The 14,295-nt window shown below is 47.2% G+C and overlaps 1 protein-coding gene across 1 annotated transcript; it reads left to right on the top strand.

The window, feature by feature from the left end:
* Positions 1-14,070, top strand: LOC114473399 (zinc finger protein 2-like). The gene is made up of 2 exons (XM_028462991.1): positions 1-910; positions 12,311-14,070. The coding sequence occupies exons 1-2, from the start codon at positions 286-288 to the stop codon at positions 14,068-14,070; spliced, it is 2,385 nt and encodes a 794-aa protein (XP_028318792.1). The 5' UTR covers positions 1-285.
* Positions 14,071-14,295: the final 225 nt, after the last annotated feature.

Below are 14,295 nucleotides of genomic sequence, written 5' to 3'. Positions count from 1 at the left end.
CTCTGAGTTTGAGCAGAAGAAGAAGAAAGAGCTGAGGGACCAAAACAATTTTCTCTGAGTCTAATAGTGAATGTTATTAATATCCAGCCTACATATGGAGTCAGGCCATAATATAATAGCGCCTTAAAGCTCCAGTGGAAAGTCAGAGAGCACAACACGGTGTCAGAAGACGGAGTTGCAGACACAGAGAGAAGCTGGAGCAGAATGCTAACCGAGCTAGCAGAGGAGCTAGCACCGCTGAGACGCTACAGGATAGAAAAGTAAAGAGTATAAAAAGGGGAGGAAATGGAGCAGTTCAACGCACCGTCATCATTGTCTCTCACCGCTAACCCTGCTGACAACTGGTGCAGCTGGGAACAAAGCTTTAGGCGGTATATAGCGGCCTCAGGGGAGAAAGATGAAAAAGGAAAGATTGACATTTTACTCCACACCATCGGCGAGGACGCAATGGAAGTGTTAAACACACTGACGGTTAGAGGTGAGGGAGATGAGCTGACAATGGAGGATGTTCTTCAAGCCTTTAAAGATTACTGCAGTCCACAGAGAAATGTTGTCTTTGAACGAAATCAATATTGGTCCCATCAGAGGACAGCAGGGACATCAATAAACACATTCATGACAGAGCTGCGACACAAAAGCAAAGACTGTGAGTTTGGAATAAGTGAGAATGACATGCTCAGAGATAAGCTTGTGTTAAGCATCACAGACTCTCACCTAAAAAAGAGACTGATACGGGAAAGACGTCTAACGTTATACAGAGCAATAGAAATATGCAGAGCAACAGAGCAAAAAATGACTCTGTCACAAGCCGTCCAGACTGAACATGGAGTACAAGAAGTTCCAGTGGATGGTGAAATGAAAATGATCCTTCCTGACAAGAGTCTCCACCATAACACCAGCAAACAGTTAGGTAAGTGTTTTTACTGGAAAGTTAGAGAGCACAACAGAATGAAGGGAAACTGGTTGAAATCCCACAGAGAGTCACAGAAATGAATGCTGTCCTTTGGACAAACTACTGACAGTTGGTTCATAATGACATCACCTCATAGTGGGGTTATTATTATATTGTTAAGAAATAATGTGACGATATCAATACTAGTACCGGGAGGAGTCCCGATACGGCACTAAACGGCTGGATCGGTATCGGCAAGTATTTTTTATCAACATGTCGATACCGCCGATTCACAGCATCAAACTACTTTTGATACCCAATCCGCTGAGTGGTGATTTTTGCCATATGGAAACAGAAATCATTTTCCACCTGTTCTATAACTGCACCTACAGTAAAAAAAACCCTCTGGTTTTATATACAGAATCTGATTAATCGCGAAACAGGTCAAGTGATCAGCCTCCAGGAGAGTGACATCATCTTTTATTTTGAAAATACTATAATTCCAAAAGACCTTTACCTCCTGATACAGACTCTAATCATGCTGACAAAATACCATATAAATAAAACAAAATGGGCACAGATGAAACCAAACGGACATCATTTTGAAAAGGAGTTGCATCAATTTTTCAATACCATAAAATATGTTATAAACAAAGCTGTTTAACTGTACCATTCAGTCTGTAAACATCTGAAACCTCAAGATCACTAAGGGGTCTTTCACACACACAGGTTGTGAAAATAAATTGTAAAATATTTATATTCAAATTCATATGCTAGGTAAAAACAGCCTTGTGAGAAATTCCTACTAAAATGAATAAAAAGTGAAAAGTTCATAGGAATAAAATTCATGGAGAGGTTCATGGTTAGCTCAGATTATTTGACCATGTCTTTTAAAATAATCAGGAATGGTTCCAATTTAAAATATGTCTAACCTTTAGACTCTCACTCCTGCCCTGACTCCTGATCACAGAAACACGTATGGTTACGGTGTGGCTTACTGAGAATTATATGCACATGCACACTACCGGAGAGTGAGTTTTTGCTACTTCTGCAGTGCTGAGATTGTTCATTCTATTTCAAAATTCATGTTCAGAAAAAATTTGGCATGAAATGCACTTCACTGACAAATAACTATATTTAAAATACATTATTACACTTCTTTATATACAATAGAGATCTCCCGATACAACTTTTTCACTTCCGATATGATACCGATATTGCAGCCTTGCATATCGGCCAACACCACCATGTTCACGTCTCAAACAGGTTCTCCCCCCTCTGTGAGGACAACACACTCACCGGGGAACAAACTCTGATAATTGGCGACTCCATAGTGAGAAACGTGAAGCTAGCGAAGTCAGCGGGCATTGTGAGGTGCATCCCAGGGGCCAGAGCGGGCGACATAGAATCAAATCTAAAGTTGCTGGCAAAGAGTAATCGTAAGTTTGATAGGATAGTCCTCCATGTCGGCACTAATGACTCCCGACGTCGCCAGTCGGAAGCAACCAAAGTGAACATTGAATCAGTTTGTGCTTATGCTAAAACAATGTCGGACTCCGTAATTTTCTCTGGTCCCTTACCAAATCTGACCAGTGATGACATGTATAGCCGCATGTCATCATTTAACCGCTGGCTATCGAGGTGGTGTCCAGAAAACGAGGTGGGCTTCATTGATAATTGGAGATCCTTCTGGGGAAAACCGAACCTGATAGGAAGAGATGGAATCCATCCTACTTTGGAGGGAGCATCTCTACTATCAGAAAACATGGCACAGTCACTGTTATGACATCTCATGAATGAGACCATGTTACAGAGGGGGAGTCCTCCACGCCCCTCTGCGCTTGCCTTAGGACAGTTTCCCTCCCATTGCTATCAGGATAGCTGTGTTCATCGCCATGACAACTGTTGTGATGGTGATGAATATTATTTTATGGAGACGGTGTCAGTCCCCCGACCCATATTTCACAATGATTTTAACATAAAATCAAATAAAAGAGCTATCAATTATAAAAATCTGAAAAAAATTAAAATCTCAAATCTAGAAACACCAAAACATAAAACCATTAGATGTGCTCTATTAAATATTAGATCACTGAGATCCAAATCTCTACTAGTAAATGACCTTATCTCAGAAAATAACTTTGATTTATTCTGTTTAACTGAAACATGGCTGTATCAAGATGAATATGTTAGTTTAAATGAAGCCACTCCTCCCAGTCATTTTTTTTTTTTTTTTTTTTTTTTTTTTTTTTTTTCTCTCACCTTGTTTGCACATGCTGTTGAAGGTTAACACTACAAGAAGTGCAATCTTTTAACAGCAATGCATATTTTATTATTGCAATTAAATAAATGAATTTATTTCATTGCATAATTGTGACCATCACCAGCCCTCCCTAGGGAAGGGTAAATACTTTATTAAAGGGAGGATGTAAAAGAGAGAGGGCAGTGTTACACCAGGGTGAGGGGGGTGGGGGGGGGGGAGTTAACAGGGAGGAGGGATACAAGATAGGAAAACGAATGGGTGGGGAATAATCAATAAGTTTCAAGTGATGTGATGTGAAATTGTGGTTGTGTATATTGTGCTTATTGTTGTGTTATCAAGCCAGTCTGGTGACCAGTGTGCGGCTTAGGAATAATGATGGTGGCTGTGAGCAGAGGAGGAAGTGAGTGGAAGTTACATAAAACAGGTATTTGGGAACAACGTGTCTATGGTTGAGCCCAGTATGAGTGTTATCCCACAGCCCGAGGCCAGTGCGTCCATGACAAATGTGATTCCAAGAGCCGCTACTGCAAAACCCATAAGCCGCCCCCGGGCCCGAAGAAGCAGTCGGGCCAGCAGAAAGAGCGAGAGATCTAGGGGCCCCCGGCGACCACCCCACGGCCAAGCAGCCCCCCGAACGCCCCCAAGGTCCCAAGCCGAGAGGCTGCCATTGCCCCCCCCATACACACCCGAAAAGCCCCCAAGGAGCCAAGGACCCAGCGCACCACGCCACCGACTCCAATCCCCAACCCCCAGGCCCCCCAGCCCCCCACCCCCCACCACCACCCACACCCCCGCGCCCAGCCCCCCGAGGGGAGCGCCCAGAGAGCCCCCCGCCCGAGACCCCAGCGGAGGAGCCAAAGCCCACGCCCAGCAGACGACCAGAGCCACGCCGAACGGGCAGCCGGCGGGCCCCCGCCGGTGAGCCCAGAGCCAGCAAGGACCCGACCCCAGGCCAGGAGGACCCGGAATGGATGCAGCACCAGGAGCAGCCCGCCCAGGGCGAACGACCACACCCCAAGCCGCATAAGGCACCAGGGGGCCGCTGGGAGTCCCCCCGCCGGTCCCCAGGCACCCCAACCTAGCCCCCCCGGGCGCCCCAGATGCTGATGCCGCCCGCGCCACGAGCTTCAGTTCTTTAAAGCCAGGGCCCCCTCCAGAGGCCAAGCCAGACCGCCCCGCCGGGATGTGGCCCCCTAATTTAACCCCGACACTCTGCCTCACGGGGGACTGCCCAAGCAGGGGCCGCACCAGAAGGTATGCAAGGGCGCGGCACGCGCCACCCGCCCCAGAAGACCCCCGCCAGGACCGGCCCGGCCAGCCGGCCAAGCACCCCGGGCCCCAGGAGCACCCCCAGGGACCAGGACCCCCCAAGGGCAAGCCCCCGGGCCAAGCCCCCCGGGACGCGCCCCCCACCCCAGCCCAGGTCCCGGCCACAGCCCATCAGGACCGCACAGCCCCAGACGGCACAAGGCCAGCAGCCCAGGGCCCGCCGCCCCCCGGACAGCGCAAGCCACAGGGCAGCGCCCCCCGCCGGCCCGCGAGCAACCGGCGACCCCCACCGCGGGGACGGAGGCACCCCAACGGCACACATCCAGCGCGGGACAGCAGCCCCCAGCCAAAGATGCCCCGGACCCACCCACCAGTCCGCAGATGGCAGGACATACCCACCAGGCGGCCGAAAGCAACCTCAACCATCGGAACAGCTAACGCCGCCCCCCCAGTAAACAGCATAATCCCGAGGCGCCAAACAACCCTGCCCCAACCCCGGTGAGGACACCAGCACCCCCCCAGCACACCCACCCCCCAAACCGGCGAGGCAGGCCGCCCCGGGCCCGCACACCGCGGGGCCCGCCCCCAAGGCCACCAGGAGACAAAGCAAGCACCAAGCCACACCCAAGGGGGAGAGGCACCCCCGCGCCCCACCCGGCCGACACAGCCCGGAAAGACCCCGCAAGGAGAGACCCCGGCATAGCCCCCCCGAGACCCACCGCCACGCCCGACCGCACCATCTTGATGTGCTTTTACTCTATGCAGTGGCCCAGCCACCAATGGAGAGGCACTTCCCGATCCCCTGTGTGAATGTGTGTGTTTGGTGAATGTATGGGGTGTAATTAAAAGAAGGGGGATGGAGGGGAGCGGTGCTCCCCCTCCAGCCTCTGTGGATTTATGTGTATGTGGTGTAATAGGCCGGAGGGTGTAAATGATGATACACCCTCCGGGGGGTGACATGTTGAGATGCGATTAAAATTGGAGGGATTAGTAGGGCAACTAGAGGTGGGAGGGCCGCCCCCATGCCACTACATAGTAGCACAGGTGGCGGCCCCCTCCACCCCCAGCCCCACCATCCAGCCCCCCAAGGGTTGGGTATTGGTGTGTGGTGCATTTTCTGAGTGAGCCAGACCAGCTGGGAGTGGGGTGAAGTGAACATGTAGGAGGCCTGTCCAGTGTGAGCCGGGCCCGTCCGCGTGGCGGGCCACGCGAGAGGGTAGATGGCGCAGACGGGCAAGTGGCACTGCGGGCCCCGGAACAGCACAGCCGGAGACCCCCCCCCACGGCACCCCCCCAGACCGCGCCGGCCCCGCGGAGCACGGCGACACCCCCCACCCCCGGGCACAGCCAGGCACCAACAACATCCCCCGGCGCCCCAGGGGGCGACCCCCGCCGCCCGCCGGCCCGGAGCAACGCCACCCCGTCACCAAGGGGAGCGGCCGAGCAGGGGGGAGGCCCATGCCCGCACCAGGGCCAGCACAGGCCCACCCGGCGCCACGATACAACACTCTCCACCGGGAGGCGGCCCCGGCCCCCCCGACGAGAGAGGACGCCATCCACCGCCAAGCAGGGCCATCCCGCCAGCCACGGACCGGCAAGCCAGAGTACCGAAGCACCCCCAGCCCGGAACCGCCCCCCCACACCAACGGCGCCAATAGAGCCCCCCCCCCCCCACGGAGGCAATCCCCGACGACCCACGCACCGGCACAAGACACCCCCCCGACGCCAGCACACCCCGAACAACAGCGGGCCCAAGGCCACCAGCCCCGCCCCGCCCAAGGCTGCGCAGCGCCGCCACGAGCCGCGGCCGGTCCCCGGGCAGATGGCCGGAGAGCACCTCCCCGGACACGTAGCCCAAGGATCCGCCCCCGGGGCACCCCCGCCCCAGAATCGCGCCCGGTGCACCCAGCCAGCATACCAGCCAATCCCAACGCGGATCCACCGGGCGAGGAACCACGCGCCGCGCCCCCGCACACCCGCCCAATACGACCCCCGGGGAGGCCCCATAGTACCCCTCACCCCACCCCCTAGCCATAACGTCCACACCCCGGCCATTGCGGTCGTACAAAAAGCCCCCGAGGGGGCCCCGCCTGGCTCGTCGCGCAAGCGACATCCCTAGCAAAGGTGCGCCCCAGGGAGCCAAGCCAAGGACCCGCAAGGGCCGACGGAGCAACCCACAGCCATACCCCGCCACCCAGCAACCCAGGAGGCAATCGCCGACCCCGGGCAGCAGCCACCCCCAAAGCTACCCCCACCCCGGATCCCCCCGGACCGGAGCCAAGGACCCCACCACCCCAGGCCCCCCAACGAGACCACCCCCCAGCCAACCCACCCGGCACGGCACCGCCCGCCCCCCAGGCGGGAGCCACAGCCCCCCCACCAGTGCCCCAGGCCAACGGGAGCCCCCAAACCCAACCCCACAGGATGGCGGGCGCAAGAGCAAAGGAGGAGGAGGGGGGGGAGGACGAGACAGGGGGACAGGGAGCAAGGGGAAGGAGCGGCAGGGGAGCACGCAGGGCCCCAGCCCCAGAGACCAACCAGATGCGCATGCAAGGGGCAACGGCGCCAAATCAAACAGCCCCGGGACCCCGTGAACACCCAGAAGGAATGCACACCCGCGCTGAGGCAACAAGGCACCCCGGCAACCCACCCCAGCCATCCTGACCAAGACCACCCCAGAGGCCCAAGGCGGCCCCGGCCTACAGTTGGGCTAGTGCGTTAGTAAAGAGTGGTGCTGGCAGTCGCTTGCAGGCTAGATCATCAGGCTTTTAAAAATTTAGATTTAATGCAATTAAAAAAGGAGTCCAACGCTCCTCAAAGCACGTTATTTTTTTTTGTTTTCTGAGAGCAGACATCTTTTCCATGGAAATAAATTCTGTGAGGAGATTTTGCCATTGGTTTATGTTTAAGGATTTTTTGTCTTTCCAATTTAGTAATATTGTTTTTTTTGCTATGGCTAGTGCCGCAAGGATTGATTGTGATTGGTTTGCTGGAGGTTGAAGCATTGTCAGGTCTCCAATCAAACAAAGATTTGGAGATAAAGGAATTCTGTAGTCCAAAATGGAGGACAGTTTTTCAGTGATTAGAGTCCAAAAGTGTTGAACTGGGGAGCAAAGCCATAAGGCATGTAAATAGGAATCCGCTGTATTCTGGGTGCACTGAGAGCAGATGTCTGTTGCTGAGAAGCCCATTTTATGCATTTTCTGTTGGGTAATGTGGGATCTGTGGAGGACCTTGTATTGAATTAGCTGAAGGTTTGTGTTTTTTGTCATCTTAAAAGTATTACAACAAATTTCTGCCCAGAAATCAGTGCTCGGGGTGATTGAGAGTTCGGCCTCCCACTTCGCGATTGGTAAGTAATTACAGTTAGTGTTCGAAAGCGCTCTGTATATTTTTGAGAGTTTTTTTGATTTTGTTGAGATTTTTTTCATATATATAGCCAGTTCTGGAGGTTGTAACGTAGTTAAGTCTAGTGGAGTGGTTTTCTTTTCTAGTGGAGTGGTTTTCTTTCTAGTGGAGTGGTTTTCTTTTCTCCTCCCAGTCATTTAAATACTCATATGCCACGAGACATAGGCCGTGGAGGTGGTGTAGCAGCTATTTATCATTCCTCTCTCCTAATCTATCCTAAACCAAAGGCCAGTTACACTTCCTTTGAAAGCCTGGTTCTAAATTTATCTCATATCGAATCAAAAACCTGCCAGCCAGTCTTATTTGCGATAATTTACCGTCCTCCAGGCCCTTATTCTGAATTTCTATCAGAATTCTCTTGAGTTTATATCAAACTTAGTCCTCAGTTCTGATAAAATACTGATAGTAGGAGATTTTAATATCCATGTGGACAAAGATAGTGATAGCCTGAGCTCAGCCTTTATGTCCCTAATAGACTCAGTTGGCTTTTTTCAAACTATTAATGAAGCTACTCATCGTTTAAATCATACTCTTGATCTTGTTCTAACATATGGCCTTGATATTAATGAACTAAAAGTCTACCCTGAAAATCCTCTGCTATCAGATCACTTTTTAATATCTTTTAACATTATCCTAGAGGATCTCGCACTGTGCAATAAAATAGTTACAAGTAGAAATCTGTCCAATAGTGCTGTGGCTAAATTTAAAGAGGCCATTCCTGCTGCCTTAAACTCAGTGCACCATCCAATAAATAACTATGATATTAATTATAACCCCTCTCAACTGGATCTGCTTGTCGATAGCTCTGCTAGTCTACTAAAATCCACCTTGGACTCAATTGCCCCATTGAGGGAAAAAACTATTAAACGTCAGAGGAAAGCTCCGTGGTTTAGCTCTGAAACTCACACACTCAAACAAACAACCCGTAAATTAGAGAGAATGTGGCGCTCCAATAAAACAGAGGAGTCACGAATACTTTGGCAAGAAAGCCATAGTAAATACATGACAGCCTTACGACATAGTCGATCTACATACTACTCCTCACTAATTGAAGAAAATAAAAATAATCCGAGGTACCTTTTCAGCACTGTAGCCAGGCTAACACAAAGTCAGAGCTCTATTGAGCCCATGATTCCTCTAGCCCTCAGCTGTGAGGACTTTATGACATTTTTTAACGATAAAATTCACAAGATTAGAGATAAAATTAGCCACTCCCGGCCTTCACCTGGGCCTGCTGTACCATTAAATGTAAATAGGCCTAACCTAAACTGTTTCACACATATAGGACTTCAGGAACTTAACTCTATTATTTCATCCTCCAAACCATCGACCTGCCTTTCAGATCCGATCCCAACTAAGCTGTTTAAAGAAGTTGTTCCCCTAGTCTGCCCATCTTTGTTGGAGACAATAAATATATCCCTATCAATAGGCTACGTGCCACAGTCCTTTAAAGTAGCTGTAATCAAACCCCTTCTCAAAAAACCTACTCTTGATTCCAGCACTTTAGCAAACTACAGGCCTATATCTAATCTTCCTTTTATTTCAAAGATTCTTGAGAAAGTTGTGGCAGCTCAGCTCTGTGAATTTCTTCAAAACAACAGCCTGTTCGAGGACTTCCAGTCAGGCTTTAGAGCTCAACACAGCACAGAGACTGCTTTAGTTAAAGTAACTAATGATCTACTCTGGGCTTCAGATGAAGGACGACTCTCAGTGCTGGTTTTATTAGATCTTAGTGCAGCTTTTGACACTATAGATCACTATATTCTACTAGAGAGATTAGAGAAATTACTTGGAATCACAGGGACTGCCCTAAACTGGTTTAAGTCCTACCTATCTGATAGGTACCAGTTTGTACACGTGAATAATAAGTCTTCTGTGTACACTAAAGTAAGCTACGGGGTTCCTCAGGGCTCTGTGCTAGGTCCAATCCTCTTCTGTATCTATATGATCCCCCTTGGTAATGTTATGAGAAAATACTCTGTTAACTTCCACTGCTATGCTGATGATACCCAACTGTATGTATCAATGAAGTCAGGTGAGACAAATCAGCTATCTAAACTTGAGGCCTGTCTAAAGGACATTAGGGCCTGGATGGACCAAAATTTTCTTCTTCTCAACTCAGACAAGACTGAGGTCATTGTACTGGGCCCGCGACACCTTAGAGAAACCTATGCTAGCCTAACTGCCCTAGATGGCATTACTCTGGCACAAAGCACAACTGTTAGAAACCTTGGGGTTCTATTTGATCAGGACTTATCCTTCAACTCTCACATAAAACAAACTTCAAGAACTGCCTTCTTTCATCTCCGTAACATTGCTAAAATCAGATCTATCCTGTCTCAGGGCGACGCCGAAAAACTAGTCCATGCTTTTGTTACCTCTAGACTGGATTATTGTAATTCTCTTTTAGCAGGCTGCCCGAGCAAGTCGTTTAAGACACTTCAGCTGGTTCAAAATGCTGCAGCACGTGTACTGACTAAAACTAGGAGAAGAGATCACATTACTCCTGTATTAGCCTCTCTGCATTGGCTTCCCATAAAATATAGAATAGAATTCAAGATTCTTCTTCTCACTTATAAAGCCCTAAATGGACAGGCACCAGTCTATCTCAAGGAGCTTGTAGTGCCATACAATCCCCCCAGAACACTACGCTCTCAAAATGCTGGACTACTCGTTGTTCCATTCATCTCTAAAAGTAGTATAGGAGGAAGAGCTTTCAGTTATCAGGCCCCACTTCTCTGGAACCATCTACCAACCACGGTTCGGGGGGCAGACACCCTCTCTACCTTTAAGGTTAGGCTCAAAACATTCCTCTTTGATAAAGCTTTTAGTTAGGAACCAGCTCATAGCTCATAATTAAGATGCAATAGGCATAGACTGCCGGGGGGGGGGGTCTGGCATGCTCGGTTGGAGAGAGGTTGGAGAGGGCGTTAAGAGAGAGGTCATTTAGGTTAGAGAGGGACCGGAGAGGGTCCCATTCCTCTTTCAAACACTCCCTCTATGTCTGCTTACTCCCTTGTGTGTTTGCTCCTGTACTCCTTCTGGCTTTTGTCTTGCAGGTCCGTGGGATCCTCAGTGTGGAGTTACAGAGACTCAGCGGCTCTGTCTCCACCCTTTTCTCTGCACACACCCAACACAGCATAACGTGGATGGCTGTTCATCATAGGAATGGGATCCACACAAGGTTCCTGCTGCTTAACAGAAGGTTTTCCTTGCCGCCATGATGAATTCATGTTGGGTGTGGGATACATATGTATGTGTATATACGTATATATGCATATGTGTGTATCCATAAAATGAAGAGTCCGTCCTTAAGACTGCTCTACTGTAAAGTGCCTTGAGATACCATTGGTTATGATTTGGCGCTATACAAATAAAGATTGATTGATTGATTGAATACCGATATTGATTCGATGCGATATCAACACAAATCATACATACTTTTATTACTTTTTTTGTAGCGTGGAATGTTAGAAAAGGCTTGATCAAGTGATGTTACTCAAACAGAGAACAATAGTCAACAACAGTAGGTTACTTTGTTGGAGTGTGAACCACAGTCACCTACGGATAGAAGTGCTGGAGTGGAACATTTTATCGGAACGCTTCTATCGGTGATTTTAGATGCAGTCCGATAAAATCCGATATTAGTTTTCTGGCTGATATCAAACCGATATCAATATCGGATCGGGACACCTCTAATATACAATATTAATGTGATCTACAACTAAGACATCATTGTAATTTAAGGATGACAATTTGTGCATGGCAATTCCAGCATGGGTACGATTGCTTTACTTGACCGCTGCATGCTCAGATTGACTTACAATCTCAGTATGGTTAGAAAGTCAGTATGTGACCCCAGGTTGGCATTAGAGAGGAAAAGTTCAGGTTTCAGAAAAGTTTATTTATCTCTCACCCATACCAGGTAGACAATAAAAAAAAGTTCTCCAGCATTTACTCTGTGTTGGTATTTTTTTCTTTTCACAAAGGTTTAAGCAGTGCCAGACCAAGCCATGATAGCACTGATTTTTATATCCAAGTGAGTATACAGCTCCTAAGAATTGGAATAAAAACAGGTCATATCTTTTCTTTAAACACCGCGGTATCGACATGTATCGTACCGGCCAATACTACGCATCTGGGTATTGATATCGGGGCCAAAAAAGGGCATCAGAATTACACTAATAAGAAAATAAATGTCTCAGTTCCACAATATTTTAACATAAATAACAGAGTAATTAATTGTTTCAGTGTATATATATTCATTATTTCTATTTAGCAACCAAAACTTTTTAAGTAAAATACATTCAGGTATTTAAGAAATTAATAATACATGATCATGAATACAAAAAAAGTCATAAAATATATTAAACAACAGGCTGAATAACAGCTAGGTTTTTCCTGTTGAAGTAAAATGAATAAAAACATAAAAACATTGTGAGTTTTCTTGTAATATTGTGTTTTGTGTCTACCTTCAGGTTATCAATCTGTTCCTAATACAGATGAAACAGAAAAACTTGTGCTGGCTGCCTTCATGCCCAAAGTTCATCTGCACAGATTTCAGCTCCAGCAGCCGTCAGTCACTGATTGTGTTTTCAGTGAGAGGAAGAATGTGGAGGAGCTGCTGCCAGAGCGTCTCCACATGAAGGAAGAACCAGAGATGCTCAGTGAAGGTCAGGAGAAAAACCAGCTTTGTGTGCAGCAGGAGACAAACAGTGCTGCTTGTCCTGTTAAATGTGAAGATGAAGAGGAGAAGCCTCAGGCCTCCCATCTACACTTGAGACAACTAACAGAAATGAACAAGAAGGAGGAACTTTCAACCTGTGGTTTAAATGAATTAATGAAAAGACAAAGTGTGGGAAATAACGTCAAAAGACCAGAAGCAGCCCAGAACCCAGATCCAAACAGTTTAGTACGACAAGGTCCTGATGGAACGGAAACAGACTCGTATCAGACTGAGGGTAGTAGCGAGGATGATGATGATGAAGACTGTTGGCAGAAACCTCTGTCAGAGACTGAAGCTGAAGCTGACTCTGACTCTACCACGAAAAAGAGAAAGATGTCTGACTCAATTAAAAATGCTGAAATGGGATGTAAAGCTTCCAAAACAAAGATTAGTTCATTTCAACAGATTTGTTCAAAGAAGGTTCAGGTAAAAATGACATCTGAATGTGTGGGTGGTGAGAAAGCTTCACTCACTGCAGCTTCAAAACTGAGAATTCACTCAGGAGAGAAACCATTTAAATGTGATGTTTGTAGTAAATGTTTTACTCAAAGGAATCACCTGCAGTCACACATGAGAATCCACACAGGAGAGAAACCATTTAAATGTGACATTTGCAGTCAATGTTTTACCGAGAAGGTTAACCTTAAATCACACATGATAATTCACACAGGAAAGAAACTATTTAAATGTGATGTTTGTAGTAAATGTTTCACCCGTACGAATTCCTTGCAGTCACACATGAGAATCCACACAGGAGAAAAACCATTTAAATGTGATGTTTGTAGTAAATGTTTCACACGTAAGAATTCTTTGCAGTCACACATAAGAATTCACACAGGAGAGAAACTATTTAAATGTGATGTTTGTAGTAAATGTTTAAACCAGAAGGCCAACCTTAAATCACACATGAGAATCCACACAGGAGAGAAACCATTTAAATGTGATGTTTGTAGTAAATGTTTTATTCAAAAGAATGACCTTAAAAAACACATGATAATCCACACAGGAGAGAAACCATTTAAATGTGATGTTTGTAGTAAATGTTTCACCCGTACGAATTCCTTGCAGTCACACATGAGAATCCACACAGGAGAGAAACCATTTAAATGTGATGTTTGTAGTAAATGTTTCACCCGTACGAATTCCTTGCAGTCACACATGATAATTCACACAGGAGAGAAACCATTTAAATGTGATGTCTGTAGTAAATGTTTTATTCAAAGGTATCACCTGCAGTCACACATGAGAATCCACACAGGAGAGAAACCATTTAAATGTGATGTCTGTAGTAAATGTTTTATTCAAAAGAACAACCTTAAAAAACACATGAGAATCCACACAGGAGAGAAGCCATTTAAATGTGATGTCTGTAGTAAATGTTTTATTCAAAGGTATCACCTGCAGTCACACATGAGAATCCACACAGGAGAGAAACCATTTAAATGTGATGTCTGTAGTAAATGTTTTATTCAAAAGAACAACCTTAAAAAACACATGAGAATCCACTCATGAGAAAGACAATTTAAATGTGATGTTTGTAGTAAATGTTTTATTCAAAGCAATCACCTGCAGTCACACATGAGAATCCACACAGGAGAGAAACCATTTAAATGTGACGTTTGTAGTAAATATTTTATTCAAAAGAAAGACCTTAAAAGGCACATGGGAATGCACTCAGGTGAAAGACAATTTTAATGTGATGTTTGTAGTAAATGTTTTCATCAAAGGGTCCACCTT

The sequence above is a fragment of the Gouania willdenowi genome, chromosome 12, assembly GCF_900634775.1.
Source record: "Gouania willdenowi chromosome 12, fGouWil2.1, whole genome shotgun sequence".
Taxonomy (NCBI): Eukaryota; Metazoa; Chordata; class Actinopteri; order Blenniiformes; family Gobiesocidae; genus Gouania; species Gouania willdenowi.
This window is presented reverse-complemented; position numbering and strand designations above follow the sequence as displayed.